The sequence below is a fragment of the Balaenoptera borealis genome (assembly GCF_965194805.1).
Source record: "Balaenoptera borealis genome assembly, chromosome: 10".
NCBI classification, from domain to species: Eukaryota; Metazoa; Chordata; class Mammalia; order Artiodactyla; family Balaenopteridae; genus Balaenoptera; species Balaenoptera borealis.
Genome location: NC_138874.1, coordinates 84,595,941 through 84,622,182, shown reverse-complemented (window position 1 = coordinate 84,622,182; position 26,242 = coordinate 84,595,941). Strand labels below are relative to the sequence as shown.

At 34.6% G+C, this 26,242-nt stretch overlaps 1 protein-coding gene across 14 annotated transcripts in view; it reads right to left on the bottom strand.

Annotated features, from left to right (window-relative positions):
• EXOC6 (exocyst complex component 6) overlaps window positions 1–26,242 on the bottom strand; it is a 208,527-nt gene that overhangs the window by 104,429 nt on the left and 77,856 nt on the right. For 13 of the 14 annotated variants that reach the window (XM_082339429.1, XM_082339433.1, XM_082339436.1 and 10 more), the window contains 6 exons: window positions 24,767–24,850; window positions 14,782–14,828; window positions 14,538–14,658; window positions 12,975–13,046; window positions 7,806–7,903; window positions 3,653–3,758 (listed from right to left, as the gene is read on the bottom strand). In XM_082339429.1, coding sequence (XP_082195555.1) covers window positions 3,653–3,758; window positions 7,806–7,903; window positions 12,975–13,046; window positions 14,538–14,658; window positions 14,782–14,828; window positions 24,767–24,850 — 528 coding nt within the window. The remainder of the gene's footprint in view (window positions 1–3,652; window positions 3,759–7,805; window positions 7,904–12,974; window positions 13,047–14,537; window positions 14,659–14,781; window positions 14,829–24,766; window positions 24,851–26,242) is intronic. The other variant, XM_082339424.1, reaches the window with a different exon arrangement.

Sequence of the window (26,242 nt, the reverse complement as noted above, 5' to 3'; positions counted from 1 at the left end):
GAATCTCACCTACTCTCACCATGCCAGTGCCAATATCTCCCAAATCTAAAACTCTAGGCCAAATCTTTCTCCTGAAGTGCAAATTTGTATATCTAACTAACATTTGAACACCTCCATTTAGCTGTAACATTTGAGACATTCTCAACAGAACCAAAAGTGAAATGATCATCCCTTCTTTCTAAATCTGCTCCTCTTGCGTTTCCTATCTTAGTGAATGCTACCACCATCCAAGGCAGAAATGTGGCTATCACACTTGTGCCTCTATCTTCATCATCCCTCATAGGCAAGTGATAATCAACTCCTGTCATTCCTACTTCCTAAATATCTCAAATCAAATTCCACAGCCATAACTCCCATTCAGGTCACCAATCTCTCTTGCCAAAATAACTGCAACAATCCCCAAGCTAGTATCCCATCCTTACTCTTCTCCAATCCATTCCCCACACACTAGCCAGAGAGATCTTTCCAAAGCACAAATCTGATTATGTTTTTACTGCTTGAAATCTGGTGGTGACTTATCCGAGCCATCAGGCTAAACTCCCTAACATTGTTTACAAGGCCTATTATAGTCTGCCACTTTCTACTTCATCTTCATTTTTTGATCTTCATCTATTGCACTTCATCAACCTTGTACTATATACTGCAGAAGTACAGCCTTTCTCCATGCTGCTTCTTCTATCTTGAGCAGGGCCAACTTCTGTGAATTGTAATTTCCTGTTTATTTAATCTATCCCTCACTTGACTACAAGTTCCTTGACAGCAGAGACTGAAAAACTAGTGCATAGCACAGTGTCTACTAGATAGCAGGTGAATGATAAATATATGAATTAACATAGGTACTCTTAGGTACCTCCAGCAGAAAGAAACTTACAATAAGCTGGCAGTGAAAACATTTGCAGAGAGCAGTCTCTCTCCAAAACTGGTAGGTTCAACCTTTCCAAATTTAGGAACTGAATTAGGAGTACTACAAAAATCAACCAAAGAGTTGCTATTCTTTAAAATCACCTTATAATAATGTAAGAGCTAACTCACCTCCAAGTTATGTTTTGCAGAATAATGAAACCAATATTAACTATTTGAAAGATATTTCAACTTTAAGAATTTATTTTAATGACATTAAAGACAATATGAACATGTTCTTATTTTAGCCAAAGGATCCTAGTTAAATTAGCACAGCTATCTGCAAAAAGACAGATTTTAGCATATATGTTCAGTGTCATTCCTTTCTCACTTGTAATTTCCGCTGAAAATAACTCATGTTATTTGAGAGACAATTTTACATCTTTTTCAATCGTTTTAATTGAAAATTATACTTAAAATAGGAAAAAATTAAATATATAAACACACAACCAAGAGACTATTACTAAATAACTTAAGGGATTTCTAAGTTATCACATTTAAATTTTTCATGTGCCTTTTGCCTTAATGATAGTTCTTTTTAATGATGAATACACAAACCAATGAATACAATTCTTAACAAGCTTAATCCTCAGATGCTGTATATTTTGGAAGTACCCTACAAGCAAAATCAAATATCCTTTTAACTATAAATCTATTTAGAATAGTTTAGTGTAATTAGAAGAGACATTAGAGATTATTTAGTTCAACCTCCTTATTTGACAGATGAGGCAAAAATGCCCAAATAGGGTAAGACACTTGCCCATAATAAGCCACAGACAGAGCTGGCACATGAATCCAGACCAAATCCAGTGCTATTTTTGCAGATGCTATATCCTGAACACATTTATTACCAGTAACTAAAACAAAACAAAGCCAAGCTGTGAGATAGAGAATATTCTCGTAATATTTCTTTTTAAAAAAATAAATTTGTTTGTCTACTTATTTATTTATTTATTTTTGGCTGCATTGGGTCTTCGTTGCTGCACGCGGGCTTTCTCTAGTTGCGGTGAGCGGGGGCTACTCTTCGTTGCAGTGCGCGCGTTTCTCATTGCCATGGCTTCTCTTGTTGTGGAGCACAGGCTCTAGGCACGCGGGCTTCAGTAGTTGTGGCCTGCGGGCTTAGGTGCTCTGCGGCATGTGGGATCTTCCCAGACCAGGGATTGAACCCGTGTCCCCTGCATTGGCAGGCGGATTCTTTTTTCTTTTTTTTTTTTTCAGTATTTATTTATTTATTTTATTTTTAGCTGCGTCAGGTGTTAGACGCAGCACGCAGGATCTTCGCTAAGGCATGCAGGCTCTTCATTGCAGCGTGTGGGCTTCGCTCTAGTTGTGGTGTGTGGGTTTTCTCTTCTCTAGTTGTGGTGCACAGGCTCCAGGGTGCATGGGCTCTGTAGTTGTGGCGTGTGGGTTCCAGAGCACGCAGCTCTAGTTGAGGCGCACGAGATCAGTAGTTGTGGCATGCAGGCTTAGTTGCCCCGTGGCATATGCGATCTTAGTTCCCTGACCAGGGATTGAACCCGCATCTCCTGCATTATAAAGCGGATTCTTTACCACTGGACCACCAGGGAACTCCTAGCAGGCAGATTCTTAACCACTGCGCCACGAGGGAAGTCCCTCGTAATATTTCTTGACAGGGAAACTTTGATTGGGGTTTCAAAAATACAGAACTAGAATAATTATTCTGGTCTTTTGTGTGTATTAGAATACAATTAGGTATATTCAATGGCAGTGTTAGCTATAATCTAAAAGCTATGTATTAAATTACTTGGTCCTGTATTTAGTGACTATTACACATAATATGCTTAGTTTATGTATATACAAATGTAACATAAAAATTTACAGTCACAATTCACACAACTCATTCAGAATTCACTCTTGTTCATTATTAAGGGATAAAAATGTAGAAAAGGACTAAATTATAAAGTGTTGAAAAATAATAAAAAAGATTAAGGGAAAAAAATCAAAAATGAAGAGAATGAAAAAGGTGATAATAACAGGAAATATGATATCCTTTTCTCATAAGATCTAATTCTATCCAGGGATACTGGATTGGTACAAGCGTGTGTGTTTCTGTGTGCACGCATGCATATGGGCAATCAGGTGTATTTCCAGAATACTCTACATAGTGGTCTATTTCCTTTCTCTAGCCTATCTTTTGTTCAGACATCTTGACTCCAAAAATAGACATTCTTACTTCAGGAAAAATTTACAGGTGGCTATTGCCTTCATACACCTCTTACTTAACCAAGATAAACTTTTTTTTTTTAAATAAATTTATTTATTTTATTTATTTTATTTTTGGCTGCGTTGGGTCTTCATTGCTGTGTGCAGGCTTTCTCTACTTGCGGTGAGCAGGGGTTACTCTTTGTTGCGGTGTGTGGGCTTCTCATTACAGTGGCTTCTCTTGTTGCAGCTCATTACAGTGGCTTCTCTTGCTGCTACTTCTTAGTATATCTAATTTGGAACCCACCCAACGATAGTAACACCTGCCCTGGGAATCCACCTAACATTTGGGACAACGGCTCCTAGTAGCCCCAGGAAAGTCCTTTCTTAACCTCACCAAAATAGTAGTAGTAGTAGTAACATAATCTTTAAAAGTTAACAAAACATAATTAATTTTCTCAAATAACACAACAATAACAACAAAAGCCTCAAAAGAAGCTATTCTCACAATGTCAGGTTAATATAATGTAGTAATAAATATGATTAATTTATTTTCAAGAAAATTCTTGAATTAAGAACTAGCTTGTACCTTTTCAAGGTCTGGATCTTGAAAGGGAAATTTACTGATGACTGTTTTATATTCTTCTTCATTAACAATAGGGATGGGACTATAATTATCTTCTTCAAAAATGTCCCTGTTAAGAAAGAAGACAGAATTGAAATTTAATATTAGAAAACATATCAATAGAGTGCTATAGGACAATACTTTTAAAAAACCCCAACAATTACAAAATCATTTTTTGTGTGTCAGTTAAAGTTCTAAACAGGAAAACAGTGCCTAATCACTCAGAATTCTGAAATCCAATACCAAATAAGTCTGTCCCTCAAAATTAATGTGCAATCTCTTCTTTCCACTTGTTTATTTTACATCCTCTCAGCAATTTAGTTTTTATTTTCTAGTCTAGAACAATTCTCAAGATGATATAGTCTGAACGAACTCATTACAACTAAAAATGAGGTGAAGAGTATCCCAGTCACATTTCTTGATAGGAACAACTCTCAAGTTGTATGTTTTCTGTCTTCTCTTTCCAACTAGACTAGACCATAAGCACCTTGAAGATAAAAACAACGTCTTCCATTTTTTTTGTCTCTCATAATGTTGTACTTAGAAAAGGACCTTTTATACTTAGTAAGGCAGACACATTTACTACTCACCAAATAGGCAAAGTCATATGATTAGTTTTAGCCATTGGACTGTGAATACAAGTTACATGTGTTGCTTTAAGTCTAAAGCATTTATGAACTAACTGTGCGACCCTTAGTCCCACAGTGATAGGGGAGATCACCATGTTGAGAAAGTAGAATTACAGATGTCAAAAGCTCAAATCTTGGACTACTAGACCCACTATGGACTTCTGTGCAAGTGAGAAATAAAATGCCAGTGTTCATCCAATGAGATTTTGGGCATTTTTGTTACCGTAGCATAACTCAGCCTGCCCTAATATACCTGCTGTCCAATCAACTTCCTTTTAATCAATAATTCAGTTTGATTTTTATTTACTGAGCACCTATTATGTGCTAGTCTGGGCTAACTCTGATGAAAACTCCCTACCCTCATGAAAATAAAAGCAAGATCCCTGTTCTCAAACCTAATAGGAGAGATAGATATGTAAACAAATTATAATGTTTATAATGATGTGTTATACGTACAATAAAAGAGGAGCAAGTTTCAGAAATAAGACAAAGGAGGAAGTGATTAACTTTATCAGAGTAGGTGGGGGACATCTCATGAAAAGTTTTACAGAGAAGCTACGGGCTCTGTAGGGTCTTCAAAGATGAAAAGAAACACTTCTAATGAGATTATGGGAAAACAGCATTTCAGAAAGATGGAACATAACATGCAAAAACATAAGGGGAGAAAAAGTATGAGTGTGGGGAGGGGTTGAGTAAAACCACAAGTAGTGCAGTACTACTGGAGTATAAAGTATTCAAGGGACATGGTTTAAAATGAGGCTGGGCAGATGGACAAACTGAGGCACCCAGATTTTATCCTGTAGGCAATGGAATACCATAGTAGGTTTTAAGCAGAGGAATGTCATAGGAAGACTTTCACACAGTGGAGGAAAAACTAGGAAAAGGACAAAAATGAACAGAGAGAGGCCAATTAGAAAGACTGAATAATCCAAATAAGAAGTGACGAGAATTTGAATTAAAGCTGTATTTGTGTAGGAAGAGAGGACGTGGCAGAAACAAGAGTTTTTAAAAAGTAAAATATATGGGATTTAGAAACTAAATGAGGATTATGAGGGAAAGTATTATATAATCCTGATGAATCTGTGGTTTCTAGACAGGGCAAATGGACAAATGATGTATAGCTCACCTCATCAGAGACATTTGCTGAGGTAAGGAACTTAAGAGAAGGATATGGTTTGGGCAGTGGATGATGGATATCTAATTGATAAATGGCTCTGGCATCTTAATGAGAGGCTGGAAATAAAGTCACGTGCTTGTAAATCACTGAGGTGCACAAGGTAGTTAAAATACGACTCTGTTTGGAGCTAGGCAATCAAGAATATAAATAAAACACTAGTGCTCACAATATAGGTGGAGAGAACCACACATGGATAAACAAAGTATGACAGTAGTCAGATCATAAATTCTATCATGGACATCGTCAAGTTTTAATTATTCAGTACTGATGATAACTTTTACTTTTTCCCCATTTAATTGTTAGGTTGTCAATTCACTACTTGTACAGTCTTTGAAGATACAGATCAAGGACAAAAAAAGCTTAAAATCTGCTACTTCTTAAAAATCTAAGTAAAAAGCATGACCTAGAACAGTACTGAAAGTAGAAGTCAAAATATATTTGGTAATTACAATTGACATGCTATCATTTGCTCTCAATCCATGATGATAATGGAGGATAATGTTAATCCTATCTCTTTTTGAAGGAACCCATTAGCTTTTCAGAGAGAAAACAATACCTCACAGTTTCCCCAATCTTGAGGAACAATCTCACTACTAGAAGTCTTAAGATAGATAAGAGAGAATAGCTGGTTCAATACAAATCTATCAGCAACTGTAAAAACTTAAAACACTCTTCTGAAAAGGGTAAGTTAATAACAGAAATCCTATAAGTAAAGATTTTTATATACAAATATATATAAATAAAGATATCATATTATATCACATTACATCATGGCATATACATTATAGATTACCATCCCTATCAATAAGCACTACCTCTATTTCTAAAATACTAAATATCAAAAATTGGTAATATTTATACATGACTCATCTAAGACTGTCAATTATTCATTTGGGACAACATCCTGACAAGATCACTCCTATGGAATGTTAATACAAAAAGCTTAAATAAGGATTTAGTTCATCTTAATAGAAGTGTATAACCTTGTAAACCACTTCAGTATTTTAAAAGATTTCTATCACAGTATTCAGAAGGCCAGTCCTCCATAGGTTTTGAAAACTGATGGGGTAAATGCCAAGCTAGTGTTAAATCATTTAACATATTTTCTATTTTAATAACATCAACTATTATTGCCACATTGTTTCTATCATATTTTGGCTAACCTAAATGTAAGCTCTCAAGATTGACTTTTTGTTGAAACAAAGAAAAAAGAAAGGAAGGAAGGGAGAAAGGCACAAAAGGAGAGAGAAAAGTTTTTAGAATTTAAAAAGGAAGGAGTTGATATTTCTTTTCATGGCAATACAAAATTATATAGTTATTAAAATACTTTGTGCCCTGAAGGCAAGTGGTTAAAGCAAAAATAATTGTCCTAATTAGATACTTTAAGATTTTTAATTTAACAATTATGTTGTTTGTAAAAATAGCACTTTCCCCAAACAAAATTTATAAGCCATAAATTTTTGTCTCTAGTACTAAATACCATTGAACAGTTACAGCCTCATATCTAATCATTTACTGGGGCAAAAAACTACAGAGATTAGGACTAAAAGTAGAACAATTAAAAATTGATTATAAGTGGTGCAGCCACTGTGGAAAGCAGTATGGAGGTTCCTCAAAATATTTAACATATATTAACCATACAATCCAGCAATTCCACTTCTGGGTATATGCCCAAAAGAATTGAAAACAGGGACCCAAACAGATAACTGTTCGCCAAGGTTCATAGTGGCATCATCCACAATTGCTAAAAGGTGAAAACAACCCAAATATCCATAAGTGGATGAATGGATAAATAAAATGTGATATACATAATGGAATATTATTTAGCCTTAAAAAGGAATGAAATTTTGACACATGCTACAATATGGATGAACCTTGAAGACATTATGCTAAGTGAAATAATCCAGACACAAAAAAACAGACAAATCCAGACACAAAAACCAAACATTGTATGATTCTACTTATATGAAGTACCTAGAGTAGTCGAATTCATAGAGACAAAGCAGAATGGTGATTGCCAGGGACTAGAAGAAGAGAATGAGGGTTACTGTTTAACTGGTACAGAGTTTCAGCTTAGGAAGATAAAAAACTTCTGGAGATGGATAGTGGTGATGGTTTCAACAATGTGAATATACTTAATACCACTGAACTGTACATCCATAAAAGGTTAAAATGGTAAGTTTTATGTTATATATATTTTACCACAATAAAAAAATATTATAAGCATTTTTTATTGCTAAATGCAAAAACCAATTACTTTAGCATTTGACAAACTTTTTCATTACATTAAGGCACCATGGCTTAGACTAACCTGAAAACTCCAGCCCATTTTTTAAGCAGTGTTTCATTGTATTGATCTCTTATTTCAAATAAAAGGTCAAAAAGTTGGTTCACTGGAAAACCATAACCCTAAAACACACACAAAAAAGCAGATAAACAAGTAAAATAAATAAAGATATTCATTTTTAAAAGTTCAGAATACTAGAGAACTGTGTGAAGTGGTCACTGTATCACATTGTATGCCATCCCAACAGTATGAAAAAAGATATCCTTTTGACTTTCTACTAAGTTGTACTAGGTAAAAAAGAGTCTAGAAAGAGTTTTATGAACTGGAATAATTTTTCTATTTCTTCTTTCTCTTTTTTGTCTGGATTACACTGTTAACCTTAAAAAGTATTAGAAGTCAGAATTGGAGAAAAAGTTCAAGATTAGTGATCTACATATCTGTGTCTTGGGAAGTTGTCCCTAAATAAGATACAAGAAGAAAAGAGAATACATTCTGTCTGAAACATGATGGTTTCCTTTTGCACCTTCAATTTAACACTGACTTTGTTGTACAGGGAAAAGTTATCAAATATAACACTCCAAAACTTTATTCCTTTGCAACTCCAAATCCATTTGAAATGCTACCCATATCAGGACCAAACATTTCTGCTTGCCTCAAAGTTGTCCCTATTCCCCTTCAAGGTTTACGTCTTCATCTTTGGTCTTGATCCTATCTCCTCCTGCAGGAACTGCTCCATGGATTATCTACTCACTCTGCTGTGTCTTTAACTTCCACTAGCTCCTTTCTCTTCACTAAATAAACATGCTAAATTGCCTCCCATCTTTAAACCAAGAACAACTAAAGAAAACATAAAAGCCCTCCCTCAATTTCCTGTGTCACTCCTTCCATAGCCAAACCTACTACAATCTAACTCCCACTCCTATTCCTTTATTGAAGCTGCTCTTAGCAATGTCACAGAGAATCTCCTGAATATAAAATTCCATGATCTCTCACTCCACTTACCTCTGTTTCTTGAAACTCTTCTGTTTTGAATTCTATAACACCACTCTCTCTCCTTGTTCTCCTTTTATCTATGAGTAATCCTTCTGGATTCCTTTTTTCTTCTATCTCTATCCTTCAATCTTTTCTTCTAGCTCTCTAGGGCAATTTCAAGTTGATTGACTTCAAACACTACTTTCTCTGATTATTCTCAATCTGTATCTCTAGCTAGACCTCTATAAATTCTAAATATTTAATTCCAACAGCAATTAGACATCTCTAGTCAGTCTGCCAACAGGCACATTAAAGTTAACTTATCTCTTCCCTTTCAGACTAAACCAAGTGTTCTTCTTATTTCCTATCCCTGTTAATAGCTCTATCATCAATCCAATTTATCAGGAAAGAAACCTGAAAGTCATCTAAATGCCCTCAAAACAAACACATTTGATCAATCATCAAATTCTTTTGATTTTACCTCCTTTACAAATCTCATTCAAACCTATCATTCTTCTCTATCATTTACTACCTTTCTTTCTTCCAGAAATCTTCCCAGTATCACTGTTTTGTTGGGTTTTTTTAATAAATTTATTTATTTTATTCATTTATTTTTGGTTGTGTTGGGTCTTTGTTGCTGGGCGCGGGCTTTCTCTAGTTGCGGCAAGCGGGGGGTACTCTCCGTTGCAGTGCATGGGCTTCTCATCGCGGTGGCTTGTCTTGTTGCGGAGCACAGGCTCTAGGCATGCGGGCTTCAGAAGTTGTGGCACGCAGGCTCTAGAGCGCAGGCTCAGTAGTTGTGGCGCACGGGCTTAGCTGCTCCGCAGCATGTGGGATCTTCCCAGAGCAGGGTTCGAACCCGTGTCCCCTGCATTGGCAGGTGGATTCTTAACCACCGCACCACCAAGGAAGCCCCAGTATCACTGTTTTACTTCAGGTCCTTAACGTCTCTTGCCTAGACCACTGTAAGAGCTTCCTAAACTAAAATTCCAACTATCCGTCTCTTTCAACTCAATCTATTGCCCAACTCTTAAAATTATCATCTGAAAGTACACATCTGATCACGCCATTCCCCTATAGAAAGCTTACTAAAGCCTCACAAGACATGCCACAATCTGGCTCAAACTACCTTATCAGTTTCATTACCACTCTCTGCCCTTCTTTGCTTACACTCAAACACTACCGTTTCTAACACCATTAAGCTGCTCAGCCAGTCTCATGCTCACCATACCATACCTCTACCTGTAATTGACACATGCTATTTTGTCTGCCATTAATGCCTCTTTCTTCATATCTACTTGCTGAACTCACATTTCCTTCAAAATCCAGCTCACATTTCAACTTTCTGTGTAGCCTTTCCCAACTCCTGGAATCAAAGTTATCATTCTATCTTCTATGAGCCCAAAGCTCTTTAATATATTACTAAATTAGTATGTCTTATTATACATCTTATTTGTTTACAACTAAAGTGTGAATTTCTTGAAGCCAAGAATCTTTATGTCCCTACTGTTCTACTGATTTTTATATCTATCATTGTATATATCATCTAGCTGCTAGCACATAGTGGGTGCTCAAAAAAATGTTAATGAACGAATCAATAAATGCTTGCTTTTTATTTGCTTAATAGGCAGTAAGCAGAACTATGAACATGCTGGTTTTTTTTTTTTAATTTATTGTTTAGTCAGCTTTGTTTTAAATGATGAAATAATTACATTTTTAAAAGAAAAATTTCCTTAAGTTGGCAAAGTGCCACTTTTAAAAGCAAAATATTGTGCAATATTCTTTAATTAGTTAAAGGTTAATTAGAAAAGACCCTCCTTAGGACTCCCCTGGTGGTCCAGTGGTAAGAATCTGCCTTCCAATGCAGGGGATGCGGGTTCGATCCCTGATCAGGGAACTAAGATCCCAAATGCCGCAGGGCAACTAAGCCTGCACGCTCTGGAGCCTGCGTGCCACAACTAGAGAGCCCGCATGCAGCAACTACTGAGCCCACATGCCACAACTAGAGAGCCTGCGTGCTGCAACTACTGAGCCCACATGCCACAACTAGAGAGCCCCCATGCCGCAACTAGAAAGCCCTCATGCTGCAACTACTGAGCCTGCGTGCCACAACTAGACAGAAGGCTGCACGCCACAACAAAAGATCCCGCATGCCACAACGAAGATCCCGCGTGCCGCAACTAAGGCCAGACACAGCCAAATAAATAAATAAATATAAATAAATAAAGTTTTTTAAAAAAGAAAAGACTTTCCTCAATTCTTCAATTATTAAGTATAACTTGAAAAGCCAGTATTTATTAATTCAGTATGAGATTACCCTAATAATCAGCCTGTCAGTATTCAGTGAAATGAAAATACTGCAGGATTTCTGAATAAGTAAGAAGAACTGGTTCGTTTTCCTTAACTTTATTTCAAAGCAGTAGGATGAGAAAGGTATATTTACAAGGGTTTATGCACCCATCACTGTTGCTTTTCTAATGCTTCTATTATTTGAATGTTGTCTATTACTCCTTGATTCTCTGCAGAGTTCCTTGGAAACACATCAAATACTCAATCTACAACTGAATCTACAGTTGTACTCAAAGTGCCAACTCAAGAACAGTTTGTATGGTTTTTAAAAAAGAGGTAAGGAGTTTGCACCAGAATATAAATCAATGCTGATACTGATATCAAGAAAGTCTTGTTACCAAAAAAAAAAAAAAAAAAAAGCCAACTGAGCTAAATTTTGTATTTAGTGACATAGTTGATTTACATTCTGACAAAAGTTTCTTTTCATTATGGATCCATAACAAACGATTTGTAGACCTGTGATCCCTGGACCATATTTTGAGTAGCAATGCTTTAAGTCATTAAGGATAGCAAAGCTCCCTCAAGTTACTTAGACATAGGCCCCAGATATTAAGGCAGTCTTTAATAAAACTTCCTACGTTTTCTTGCAGAGAGATCAGTATTACAGGTACATTAGTCACAAAATTTATGAAAGCAAAAAAACCCCAAATTATTTTGGTATTATAGTATAAGCCATACAAACTAATAAAGATGTAAGGCAATAAAATAATTTACTAAGGAGCTTGTGGTATCTTCTCCTTAGGTTTAAGAATAAAATAGACAACTATTATTCTAGGATGGAAAGACTCCTGTGATAAAGCCAACAATTTAGCATTTCCCAAAGCATTTTATATGAAGCTCTAGATCTAAAAGATTCTCTAAGGGGAAAAAAGATTTACGTGTCAAATATGTTGGGAAAATGCTGCATAATCACCTTCCTTTTGGAAACGTATGGTGTAAATTTGCTCTGAGACAGGCTTTTAGTGGAAAAATCTGTTTTACTTCACTCAGCATTTTCTAAACATTTTTGACCACAGAACTCTTTTTAAGTAACATCTATTATCACACTTTGGAAAATGCTGGTCTATGTTTCACAAAAAAGTTATTCCAACCATAAAAATCCCATAAATTTAAGCATGAAAAACAAATGCAATCAATTCTTTATTATCTGTGATCAAGGAGGAGGGACAAGTTTAAAACTTTGATACTGAAAACCACAAAGACATTGAGTTCTAAGATAATTCAGTTTTAACCTTATTTTAAAAAGAAAAACAAAACCCAAAACGCAAAGAAGTAAAGTGATTTGCTTACAGTCACAGTACACCTGAAATTAGGAAGAAAATGAGTACACACAGCTTTCACACTAGTATGTGTTTTCATATACAGTATCACATTTAAAACTCAAAACAATTCTGAAAACTAGTAATTAACAAACTCATTTTCACAAATGAGGATCTAAAGTTTAGAAAAGCTGTAGACATAAAATTAGTCAATAGCAAAGGTTGAATATAAACTCCAGGTCTTTGTGATTCCACAGCTCATGTTCATTTTCCTCAGGCAGAACTTTAATCTTCTAATTTCTAGTTCAGGGTTGTTTCCACTACACCATGTATTTTTTTTTTTTTAACTGCAAAAATATTATATCTACTCTAACAGAATGACCAATATTATAAAAGATGGTAATATTCCCTGAGTTCTGTCCAAGCTTCATAATCAGGAAGGAGGTGGTATGAAAAGTCCTGAGTAATAGGAGAATATCAATACATAAGTAAACATTTGATTACTACTAATTTACTACCATTAAGCCACAATAAAATAAATGAGTGTGGTCTATGTTTTGAATAGCTTTAAGTGCTCAAATAGCCATTAATTGAATATTAGATTATCACCCACCTGCAAAGTATCTGCAAATATTACAATGAGATTCTTCAGTTCCAGAACAAGATCAGGATCAGTGCAATAAGACTGCGAGAATGAAGGGTAAGTGGGGGAGGAAACACAAACAAACAAACACACACCAGAGTCATTTGGTTAAAAACTAAGAAATAAAACTGGAAAATTTCTCCCTTAATTTGCCTGACTTACAATAAATTTGAAGTCTTGGTTATTAGATCCACAGCTGGCTTCCTCTATTCATGAAAAAATTCTTAGGGAAAGATCATAACATGACATAACTAAAGTATCTGTTTTATATGAAAAGAAATTTTTCTGAAATTTGTACACACTAAACTTTGGTCAAAGCAATGATGCTTATATTTCCAGAAGTCTTTAGATTTTAAGGAACTAGTTATTTCAAATTGAAAAAATGGTTTATATATAGACCATATATTTCTACTTTTCAATTATTTATTCTATTATAAAAGAGATACAATCAATATAATTCTCTAATATAAGAAATGACAATTTAAGTATTTTCTTAGTAATGCACCAAAGAAAAATAATTACTTTCAAAGGGATAGTGAAATTCACTCTTGTCCCCTTAATAGCATGTAATAAGATTTTAAGTGTGATATGTTGCATTTAATATATTATGATTTCATACTTGATGCCATGGAATTAATAGGAAGCACACTATCATATTATGTATTCATAGCTGGCCTGAATATAAACCATGATAAAATGTATTGTTCTTTATTATAATATGTCAGAAAAAGTTGTAGTTCATTGGACAAATACTGTATCCAAAATCTATGTCCCTGATAAATAAAAATATAATGTATTTATAATCTAAATATCACTTAAACTAATAATCTTCCTGCAAAATATTTTCAATCTCTATTCTCAATAATAAGATTTTAAATAATAGATTATAAAATTTTAAGTTTGGGGAAATTTCACTGAAGGTAAACTCCCAAAATTGTCTTAAGAAAAAGTCCACACTAAGAAATTATTTATTTCAATAGTCTTTATAACACATATTTTTATTTCCACAAAAGGCATATTATAAAAATATTTTAGCATTTTACCTTCGTTCATAAAAATAATTCTCATTACTTAAAGGGTCATTATTCTAAATGAGTTCAAATTCTGAGAACTGCATATTTTTAAGAAATTTATAACTGTATTACTGCAAACAAATTATAAACATCGAAGAACAAGTTCTACTGAGTTTTAATGGTGGAGTTTACTTTGGAAACAAAGAATCTGGACTGATAATTAAAAACCCTTTCTTCATGGTGCTTTTCAGTGATCTAATGAAGAGGTCAGTTGAGACTAATGAGACCAGCTTAATTCTTCATCTTCTATAATGCTGGACTAAAAGTGTCTTCGGAAGCCCCACTCAGTTGCAATATTACCAGACAAACAAAGGCCTGTCATTACTACTTCCGAATCTGAGCAATTACCAAAAAAAAATGCAGAACTGATGGAGGTACAGTTTTCTTCTGACATTATGCATTTCAGAAGTTCTTGAGGTAACTGAATTAAAAATTTAGTAACATAAATTGTCTGACTTACTGAATGAGCTCTAAGGACAGCAATTATCTTTGAGAGGGCCATGTTCCAAAGTTCATCAGTGTATGCCCTGGTTACTAATCCTTGGGTCACATGTAAAATGTGATCTTCCACCACAAAGAACCTAAGAACAGTAATTACCAAAATAACATGAGTTAAAAAAAAATTAAAAACTAAATACCAAATCATTAGTTCTGACACATAACACAATATCAAAATAATACTTATTGCCATATTAGATACATACCCTACAATTTGAGTGAAATATCTTCTATAGCCATCAACTGTTTCATGCTTTAAATGAAAAATAAAAATCAATTTAAAACAATAAATATCAGTAACATAAAAGTAATTCCAAATCAGTACAACATTTATTAACAAATATTTATTGAGAGTCTCCTATATGCTGCATACATTTTTAAGGCACCAGGGATACAATGGTAAATAACAAAAAGTCCTTACCCCTCATGGAACTTGCATTCGAAAGGAAACGAACAATAAACAAATTAAAAAGTCAATACGATTTCAGAACCTCCTTCTCAGCAGGCTAGTTCAAGCTACCATCACCTCTCACTTGGACAATTACATCATTCTCCTACCTAGTCTTCCAAGCTTTCAGGCTTGATCCCTACAGTCTATTCTCCAGATAGCTGCCAGAATGATAGTTTTCAAACAGTAATCAAATAATTGTATCATTTGCTAAAAACCCTCCAATGACTTTTCATCTGATTCATAATAAAAGTCAAATTCCTTTGAAATGGTCTAAGATTTCCTATTGTTTATAATTTTAACAAAAGGTATACAGGAAAATATTTGATCATTTGAATTTCATAAAAGTTTATTACATGAAATATAACAATTAAGTTCAAATATTATATTTTATATATTTCATAAAAGTGATCAAAAATTTCAAACATCTGGATTTTTTCAGGGAGGGGACTGTTATTATTTTTTGGCTTAAAAATACTATGATCAGAGAATATAGTCTACATGACACAGATGTTTGGTATTTCTTGATACTTGCTTTATAACACAGTATGTAGTCACATTTTATAATGTTCCATGTGTACTTAAAAAACTGTTTCTACAGGTGTTGAAACAGAATTCCTTTTTTTTTTTTTTTTTTGGCTGCACTGTGTGGCTTTTGGGATCTTAGTTCCCCGACCAGGGATTGAACCTGGGCCCATGGCAGTGAAAGCGCTGAGTCTTAACCACTGGACCCTCAGGGAATTCCCAAACAGAATTCTATACAGTCTATTAGATAAGCCTATTAATCATGTTCTGTATTCTTACTGATATACTGTCCACTGGCTGGTAAGATACTGAAGCATCCACTATACTTATAGATGTTTTTACTTATCCTTTAAGTTGTGGCAATTTTGCTTTAAATATTTTGAGTCAATGTTATCAAGCACTTACAGATTTAAATTACCATTTTTTATCAGCTCTAAGACAAACTATTTTTATCATTCTAGCTTTTTAAAATTATATTTAAGTAGAGAAGGAAGAAGAACAGAAGCAAGAAGAACGACAGAAGCAAGAAGACAGCAGAAGCAAGAAGAACTACAATCCTGCAGCCTGTGGAACAAAAACCACATTCACAGAAAGATAGACAAGATGAAAAGGCAGAGGGCTATGTACCAGATGAAGGAACAAGATAAAACCTCAGAAAAACAACTAAATGAAGTGGAGATAGGCAATCTTCCAGAAAAAGAATTCAGAAAATGATAGAGAAGATGATCCAGGACCTCAGAAAAACAATGGAGGCAAAGATCGAGAAGATGAAAGAAATGTTTAACAAAGACCTAGAAGAATTAAAGAACAAACAAACAGAGATGAATAATACAATAACTGAAATGAAAAACACACTAGAAGGAATCAATAGCAGAATAACTGAGGCAGAAGAACGGATAAGTGACCTGGAAGACAGATGGTGGAATTCACTGCTGTGGAACAGAATAAAGAAAAAAGAATGAAAAGAAATGAAGACAGCCTAAGGGACCTCTGGGACAACATTAAACGCAACAACATCCACATTATAGGGGTCCCAGAAGGAGAAGAGAGAGAGAAAGGACCCGAGAAAATATTTGAAGAGATTATAGTTGAAAACTTCCCTAACATGGGAAAGGAAATAGCCACCCAAGTCCAGGAAGCACAGACAGTCCCGTACAGGATAAACCCAAGGAGAAACATGTTGAGACACATAGTAATCAAATTGGCAAAAATTAAAGACAAAGAAAAATTATTGAAAGCAGCAAGGGAAAAACGACAATATACAAGGGAACTCCCATAAGGTTAACAGCTGATTTCTCAGCAGAAACTCTACAAGCCAGAAGGGACTGGCACGATACAGTTAAAGTGACGAAAGGGAAGAGCCTACAACCAAGATTACTCCACCCAGCAAGGATCTCATTCAGATTCGATGGAGAAATCAAAAGCTTTACAGACAAGCAAAAGCTAAGAGAATTCAGCACCACCAAACCAGCTCTACAACAAATGCTAAAGGAACTTCTCTAAGTGGGAAACATAAGAGAAGAAAAGGACCTACGAAAACAAGCCCAAAACAATTCAGAAAATGGCAACAGGAACATACATATCGATAATTACTTTAAATGTGAATGGATTAAATGCTCCAACCAAAAGACACAGGCTTGCTGAATGGATACAAAAACAAGACCCATATATAGGCTGTCTACAAGAGACCCACTTCAAACCTCGGGACACATACAGACTGAAAGTGAGGGGATGGAAAAAGATATTCCACGCAAATGGAAATCAAAAGAAAGCTGGAGTAGCAATACTCATATCAGATAAAATAGACGTTAAAATAAAGAATGTTACAAGAGACAAGGAAGGACACTACATAATGATCAAGGGATCAATCCAAGAAGAAGATATAACAATTATAAATATATATGCACCCAACACAGGAGCACCTCAATACATAAGGCAACTGCTAACAGCTATAAAAGAGGAAATTGACAGTAACACAATAATAGTGGGGGACTTTAACACCTCACTTACACCAATGGACGGATCATCCAAAATGAAAATAAATAAGGAAACACAAGCTTTAAATGACACAATAGACCAGATAGATTTAATTGATATTTATAGGACATTCCATCCAAAAACAGCAGATTACACTTTCTTCTCAAGTGTGCACGGAACATTCTACAGGATAGATCACATCTTGGGTCACAAATCAAGCCTCAGTAAATTTAAGAAAATTGAAATCATATCAAGCATCTTTTCTGACCACAATGCTATGAGATTAGAAATGAATTACAGGGAAAAAAACGTAAAAAACACAAACACATGGAGGCTAAACAATACGTTACTAAATAACCAAGAGATCACTGAGGAAATCAAAAAATACCTAAAGACAAATGACAATGAAAACATGACGATTCAAAACCTATGGGATGCAGCAAAAGCAGTTCTAAGAGGGAAGTTTATAGGTATACAAGCCTACCTCAAGAAACAAGAAAAATCTCAAATAAACAATCTAACCTTACACCTAAAGGAACTAGAGAAAGAAGAACAACCAAAACCCAAAGTTAGCCAAAGGAAAGAAATCATAAAGAGCAGAGCAGAAATAAATGCAACAGAAACAAAGAACACAACAGCAAAGATCAATAAAACTAAAAGCTGGTTCTTTGAGAAGATAAACAAAATTGATAAACCATTAGCCAGACTCATCAAGAAAAAGAGGGAGAGGACTCAAATCAGTAAAATCAGAAATGAAAACGGAGAAGTTACAGTGGACACCGCAGAAATACAAAGCAACCTAAGAGACTACCAGAGGCAACTCTATGTCAATAAAATGGACAACCTGGAAGAAATGGACAAATTCTTAGAAAGGTATAACCTTCTAAGACTGAGCCAGGAAGAAATAGAAAATATGAACAGACAAATCACAAGTAATGAAATTGAAACTGTGATTGAAAATCTTCCAACAAACAAAAGTCCAAGACCAGATGGCTTCACAGGTGAATTCTATCAAACATTTAGAGAAGAGTTAACACCCATCCTTCTCAAACTCTTCCAAAAATTGCAGAGGAAGGAACACTCTCAAATTCATTCTATGAGGCCACCATCACCCTGATACCAAAACCAGACAAAGATACTACAAAAAAAGAAAATTAAAGACCAATATCACTGATGAATATAGATGCAAAAATCCTCAACAAAATACTAGTAAACAAAATCCAACAACACATTAAAAGGATCATATACCATGACCAAGTGGGATTTATCCCAGGGATGCAAGGATTCTTCAATATATACAAATCAATCAATGTGATACAGCATATTAATTATTAATGAAGAATAAAAACCATATGATCATCTCAATAGATGCAGAAAAAGCTTTTGACAAAATTCAACACCTATTTATGATAAAAACTCTCCAGAAAGTGGGCATAGAGGGAACCTACCTCAACATAATAAAGGCCATATATGACAAACCCACAGCAAACATCACTCTCAATGGTGAAAACCTGAAAGCATTTCCTCTAAGATCAGGAACAAGGCAAGGATGTCCACTCTCACCACTATTATTCAACATAGTTTTGGAATTCCTAGCCACGGCAATCAGAGAAGAAAAAGAAATAAAAGGAATACAAATTGGAAAAGAAGAAGTAAAACTGTCACTGTTTGCAGATGACATGATACTATACATAGAGAATCCTAAAGATGAAACCAGGAAACTACTAGAGCTAATCAATGAATTTGGTAAAGTTGCAGGATACAAAATTAATGCACAGAAATCTCTTGCACTCCTATACACTAATGAAGAAAAATCTGAAAGAGAAATTAAGGAAACTCTCCCATTTACCATTGCAACAAAAAGAATAAAATACCTAGGAATAAACCTACCTAGGGAGACAAAAGACCTGTATGCAGAAAACTATAAGACACTGATGAAAGAAATTAAAGATGATACCAACAGATGAAGAGATATACCATGTTCTTGGATTGGAAGAATCAATATTGTGAAAATGACTATACTACCCAAAGCAATCTACAAATTCAATGCAATCCCTATCAAATTACCAATGGCAGTTTTTACAGAACTAGAACAAAAAATCTTAAAATGTGTATGGAGACACAAAAGACCTCAAATAGCCAAAGCAGTGTTGAGGGAAAAAAACGGAGCTGGAGGAATCAGACTCCCTGACTTAAGACCTTACTACAAAGCTACAATAATCAAGAAAATATGGTACTGGCACAAAAACAGAAACATAGATCAATGGAACAAGATAGAAAGCCCAGAGATAAACCCATGCACCTATGGTCAACTAATCTATGACAAAGGAGGCAAGGATATACAATGGAGAAAAGACAGTCTCTTCAAAAGTGGTGCTGGGAAAACTGGACAGCTACATGTAAAAGAATGAAATTAGAACACTCCCTAACACCATACACAAAAATAAACTCAAAATGGATTCGAGACCTAAATGTAAGACCGGACACTATAAAACTCTTAGAGGAAAACATAGGAAGAACACTCTTTGACATAAATCACAGCAAGATCTTTTTTGATCCACCTCCTAGAGTAATGGAAATAAAAACAAAAATAAACAAATGGGACCTAATGAAACTTAAAAGCTTTTGCACAGCAAAGGAAACCATAAACAAGACGAAAAGACAACCCTCAGAATGGGAGAAAATATTTGCAAACGAATCAATGGACAAAGGATTAATCTCCAAAATATATAAGCGGCTCATGCAGCTCAATATTAAAAAAACAAACAACCCAATCCAAAAATGGGCAGAAGACCTAAATAGACATTTCTCCAAAGAAGACATACAGATGGCCAAGAAGCACATGAAAAGCTGCTCAACATCACTAATTATTAGAGAAATGTAAATCAAAACTACAATGAGGTATCACCTCACACCAGTTAGAATGGGCATCATCAGAAAATCTACAAACAACAAATGCTGGAGAGGGTGTGGAGAAAAGGGAACCCTCTTGCACTGTTGGTGGGAATGTAAATTGATTCAGCCACTATGGAGAACAGTATGGAGGTTCCTTAAAAAACTAAAAATAGAATTACCATATGACCCAGCAATCCCACTACTGGGCATATACCCAGAGAGAACCATAATTGAAAAAGACACATGCACCCCAATGTTCATTGCTGCACTACTTACAGTAGCCAGTTCATGGAAGCAACCTAAATGTTCATCGACAGACGAATGGATAAAGAAGTTGTGGTACATATATACAATGGAATATTACTCAGCCATAAAAAGGAATGAAATTGGGTCATTCGTAGAGACATGGATGGACCTAGAGACTGTCATACAGAGTGAAGTAAGTCAGAAAAACAAATATCGTATATTAACACATATATGTGGAACCTAGAAAAATGGTACAGATGAACCGGTTTGCAGGGCAGAAATTGAGACACAGATGTAGAGAAAATATAAAAATTATATTTAAGTATATATTGCTTCTATTCTTTTAGTGGTTACAGAAATTACATTATGCATACTTAAGTAATCAAACTCTAAAATTAGTCAATAATTTTACTCTTTTCTGGACAATTCCAAAACTGTAGAACAGTTTCACTTCATTAACTTCCATCACACTCTAATGTTTATGCTATTGTTACTGTGCATTTCAACTCTATCTTGTTTTAACGTCCATAATATTTTATTAATATTATTTTCTACAGTCAACACAGATTTGTCCACATATTTACACTTTCCTTGCTATTCATTCCTTCTAGCATCACATATCTTCCATTTGGCATCACTTTCTTTTTGACTGCAGTATATCCTTTTTTTAGTAAGGGTGTCTTGGTAACAAACTCTCCTCTTCTTTGCCTGAAAATGTCTATCTTTGCCCTTGTTCCGCTGAATACAGAATCCCAGGTAGACAGTTATTTTCCTTCAGTATTGAAAATATTCCACTGTCTTGTTTATTTGAAAATAATCTCTTCTCTCTGGGTATTTTTGAGGTCTTCTCTTTATCTTTGTTTTTAAAGTCAAATTTACTGAGGTATAATTTACATAAAGCAAAATTAAAACCCTTTTTACATACAGAGCCCGATGAGTTTTGATGAACGTAGACATTTGTGTAACCACCACCAAAATCAAGATATAGAATATTTCTGTCTCATAAAAAGTTCCCTTTATGCCCCTCTATAGTGAATCACTCTGCCCAACTCTGGCCCGTTGTCACAGATCCCATTCTATCCCATAGTTTTGCCTTTTCAAAAATGTCATATAACACAAATCGTACTATACATAACTTTGTTGTATCTGAATTTTTTCACCTAGAATGATGCTTTTAAGATTTATCCATGTCACTGCATGTATCAGTTTCTTTTCTACTGCTGAGTAGTATTCCATTATGTCGAGGTACAGCAATTTGTTTATCTATTCACTAGTTCACAGACATTTGAGATGTTTCCAGTTTCTGGCATTTATGAATAAAGCTACTATAAACATTCACATATGAGCCACTATGTGGATAAATTTTCATCTCTCATGGGTAAAAACTTAGGAGTGGAATTGCTGGGTCATATGACAAGTGTATGCTTAACATTATAACAAACTGTCAAACTATTTTCCAAAGTGGCAGTACAATATTTATACCTATCAGAAGTTTATGAGAGTTCTAGCTGCTCCAAATCCTCACCAGCACTTGCTATTATCGATCTTTTTAATTTTAGCCATTCTAGTAGGTATGTAGAGGTATCTCATTGTGGTTTTAATTTGCATTTCCCTGATGAAAAATGATATTTAACATCTTTTCATGTGCTTATTTGCCATCTGTGTATCTTTGGTAAAATGTCTATTTGAATCTTTTTAGTCTGTCTTTAGTTAGTTATACAAGTTCTCTATATATTCTGGATACAAGCCTTTTATTAGACATGAGTTTTGCAAATATCCTCTCCATCTATGTCTTGTCTTTTCATTTTCTTGACACTGCCTTTTGAAGGGTAGAAATTTTCCATTTTGATGTTCAATCTATGAATTTCTTTCTTTTATGGTTCATGCTTTATGTATCTCACCTAAGAAAATATTGCCTAACCCAAGGTCACAAAGATTTTAACCTTTGTTTTTTCTAAAAGTTTTACAATTTTAGCTCTTATATTTGGGTCCATGATCCATTTCTTGAAATGTTGAATGAGGTAAGCATCAACATTCATTTTTTTGCATATGGATAATTTCATTCTCTTGTAGTCAAAAGATACACTTTGTACAATTTTTTAATATTTATTGAGATTTATTTTATTACCCAGAATATGATCTATCTTGGTGAAACTTCCAGGTACACTTGGAAAAGCACGTGTATTCTACTGTTTTGGGTGAATTATTCAATAAATGTCAATTAGTTCACTTAGCTCATAACATTTTTCAGGTCTTCTATTTTCTCTTTTATCTTTTGTGTTCTACATTTTCATTTTAAGTTCTCTAAAAGTGTACTTCTTTTTATTTAACCTACTTGGATTCCTTGGACTTGACTCTGTAGGTTTCTGTTTCTCATCTGTCTTAGTAAATTCTCAGGTATTACCTCAAATATTCCTCTGTCCCTCTTGTTCTATCCTCTCTTTCTGAAACTGCAACTAAATATGTTAGACCTCTCTGTATCTCCTCTGTCTTTCTTCTATATTTTTATTCTTTTGTCTCTCTATGATGTAGTCTAGAAATTTCTTCAGATCAACTAAGAGAATTCATCAACCTGTTCACAAAATTTTTCATGTTGGCTAATATATCTTTAATTACTAGGTATTCTACTTGATTTTTTTTTCACATTTTTTTGGTAATTCCTTTAGAGATTCTTGCTCCCTATTGATATCAGCAAGTTTGCCTTTTATTTCTTTAAATATAATAGTGTTATTTTATATTCTATGCCTAATAACTCAAATATTGAAAGTCTCTTACAATTTATTTCTGTTGTCAATATTTCTAATGATTCTCACTTGTTTGATAACTAATTCTGAGTATGAGTTGCTAATTTTCCTTGAAACCTCAACTATGGATATCCTTTAATTTGGTATGAAGGTTCAGAGAAGAACTGCATTTGCTTCTACTAGGCACCTGGAGACAATATCAAAATGGAACCACTTTAAATTTTCAGCTTGAGATTTTTTTGATTATCCAAGTAGAATCAATTTGGACTGCAAACATATTTGAGGAACTGCTTGTTATGAATTCTCAGAGATTTTTTTTCTTTGTTCACTCAGCACCAGGATTTGGGATAGGCAATTTTCTTTAGTGTATTTGACAGAAGGACCAGAGAGGTTTTGCTAGATGGTTTTATGTCTAGGTCATACTAATAATGGGCTATAATTCTTTGGAGTCTCAGCCTTACAAAGGAGACAGTCTCTTATCACCCACTTTGGGTGACTCTAGGCTTAGCCCCCTGCACCCCTATGTCCTCAAAACTTATGCTTTCCCATTCAGCACATGCCCCTAGGATAAAAGCTACATTCAGTTCTTCATTATGCCTGTCTGAATTTCTTTCCTCATTTAGGTTTTCCTGTTTTTTCTTATATTTAGGTGTATTGAGGTATAAGTTATATCAACAAAACTCTTTTTCATGTGCTGTTTCTATGTGTTTTCACAAATACATCTAGTCACATACCTATCACCATAACCAACATATAGAACAGTTCCATATTGACTTAGTTTTTTTCTTTTTTTTACATTATAGATTATTTTATTTCAATTTTTCCTTATTTTTCTACAGTGAATACATCACAATTTTATAACCAAAAAAATACATATATTCTTGAGAATGACTAATAAAAATCCCACAAACATAGCCCTTTCAGATTACTTATTTAGTCTTTTTCAGGACTATACTTTCCTACCTGATCCTCAGCACATTTAAAAAGAATTTAAGATTTTAAAAAATGTTTTATCCAGCACCTTTGTTTTTTCAGTAGAACAATTAATCAAGATACACAGTCTACCACATTGTCAGAAACTAATTATCACTCCCTGACATTTTATATATTTACTTATTTATCTTTTTATGTATTCATTGTCTTATTTATTCATTTACAGTCTATCTTCCCTAATTGAATGTAAGTTCATAAGAGAAGGGACTTAGCCATTTTGTTCACTGCTGTAACCTTCACACCTAAACCAATTATTGGAAATGGTAGGTATTCAATAAATATTTGTAGTTGAATGCATGCTTTGAAGAAATTAAAGAGGATAAAAACTTCAACATAACCAATTCAAAATTTTCACATACTTACCATATTTGACTGGGGTTGCAATACCAGTCTTGCCTGTTTCTTTCTTTGTTTTCGGTAATAATTTTCAAATGTTTCCTCATCACCCTAAAATAAAATCAGAAGAGTAATGAAAAACACACATACACAAACACACTGCTAAACGGATAACTTTACCCCGTAAGAGTCATTTTTCAGTTTTTAACAACTGGATTTAAATGCGGAATGGTATTTCATATTGAATACCAAGAACAAGTTTTGGCATTATGGTTCATAGATAGTAACCTTGTTTGGTATCATGACAATTAAGAAGACTAAAGGTAAGTTCAAATAATTTGACTGTCGCCCAACTTGTCACTTAGCCTTTATACATTTTTGACTAACGAAAGAAAATATGGCTGTCAGTGAGGGAAACTAACTAACAAAATTAGTTGGCAAGCCTCAACTTCTGAACATGTTGTACAAGAACTAAGCAAATCTGACCATAGGACAAAATATACTATTTCTAACATGGTTTACTATTAATCTGCACAGGAAGAGAAAGGGAGGAACCCTTATGTGTATACTGTCCCTTGATTAATTGTTAAAGAAGACTCCTCCTTTATTTGGCACCTTGGAAGTTTTTACACATCAAGACAATGCACAATGGTACCACCAGGTATCAGTGAAGGATATGTCTTTCTTTTACAAAGTGAGTGTGGTAGCCTCCAAGACGCCCCCCAAAGATCCCTTGTGTAGTCTCCTCCCACATTGTACCAAGGTTGGTCTATGTGACCAATAGGATGCAGTAGAAGTAAAAGTATGTCACTTCTGAGATTAAGTTATAAAAGGCATCATGGTTTTCATTTGGTCTCTCTCAGATCACTCCCTTCTGGGGAAAGCCAGTTGCCACGTCATGAAGACTATCAGGCAGACTTGCAGACAGCCCATGCGGCAAGAAACTGAGACCTTCTGCCAACAGCCACATCTGTTACACAGGTATAAAGATACAGTCTTTCCCAGAGGACTTAGTGCCTGTTGACATAAACTCCCAGATAAAGATATATAAAGTGTCTGTATTAAAAACTGAGTGTTGTGTTAAAGAGTCAAGTCAATTACTAAATGCAGCAAATCTTTATGAAGTATCAGGTAAAATGGAAGGCACTGGGGAAAGAACAACAAACAACACTCATGGTCTCTTGCAGATCATACACATATAGAACAGGAATAATACAAAGTAACAGAAGTGCCTACTGGAACTCACTGTAGTATGGTGCCATATAAGACAGAAAAACTGAGCACTATCAAAGCAAAAAATCATTCTTCTACACCAAACTCAAAAACTTATAGGAGAACATCCAATTTGAAAGGAGTTGCGAAAGAATAAAACTTCATGTGATTAGACAAAAGGAAGCCTAGTTTTCAATGTTACTACAGATAGCAGTGTAATCGTGATGGAACCTAGCCTCTGTTTGCCTCAGGTATGAATGCAGTTAAATGTATATACTACCACCTCACACT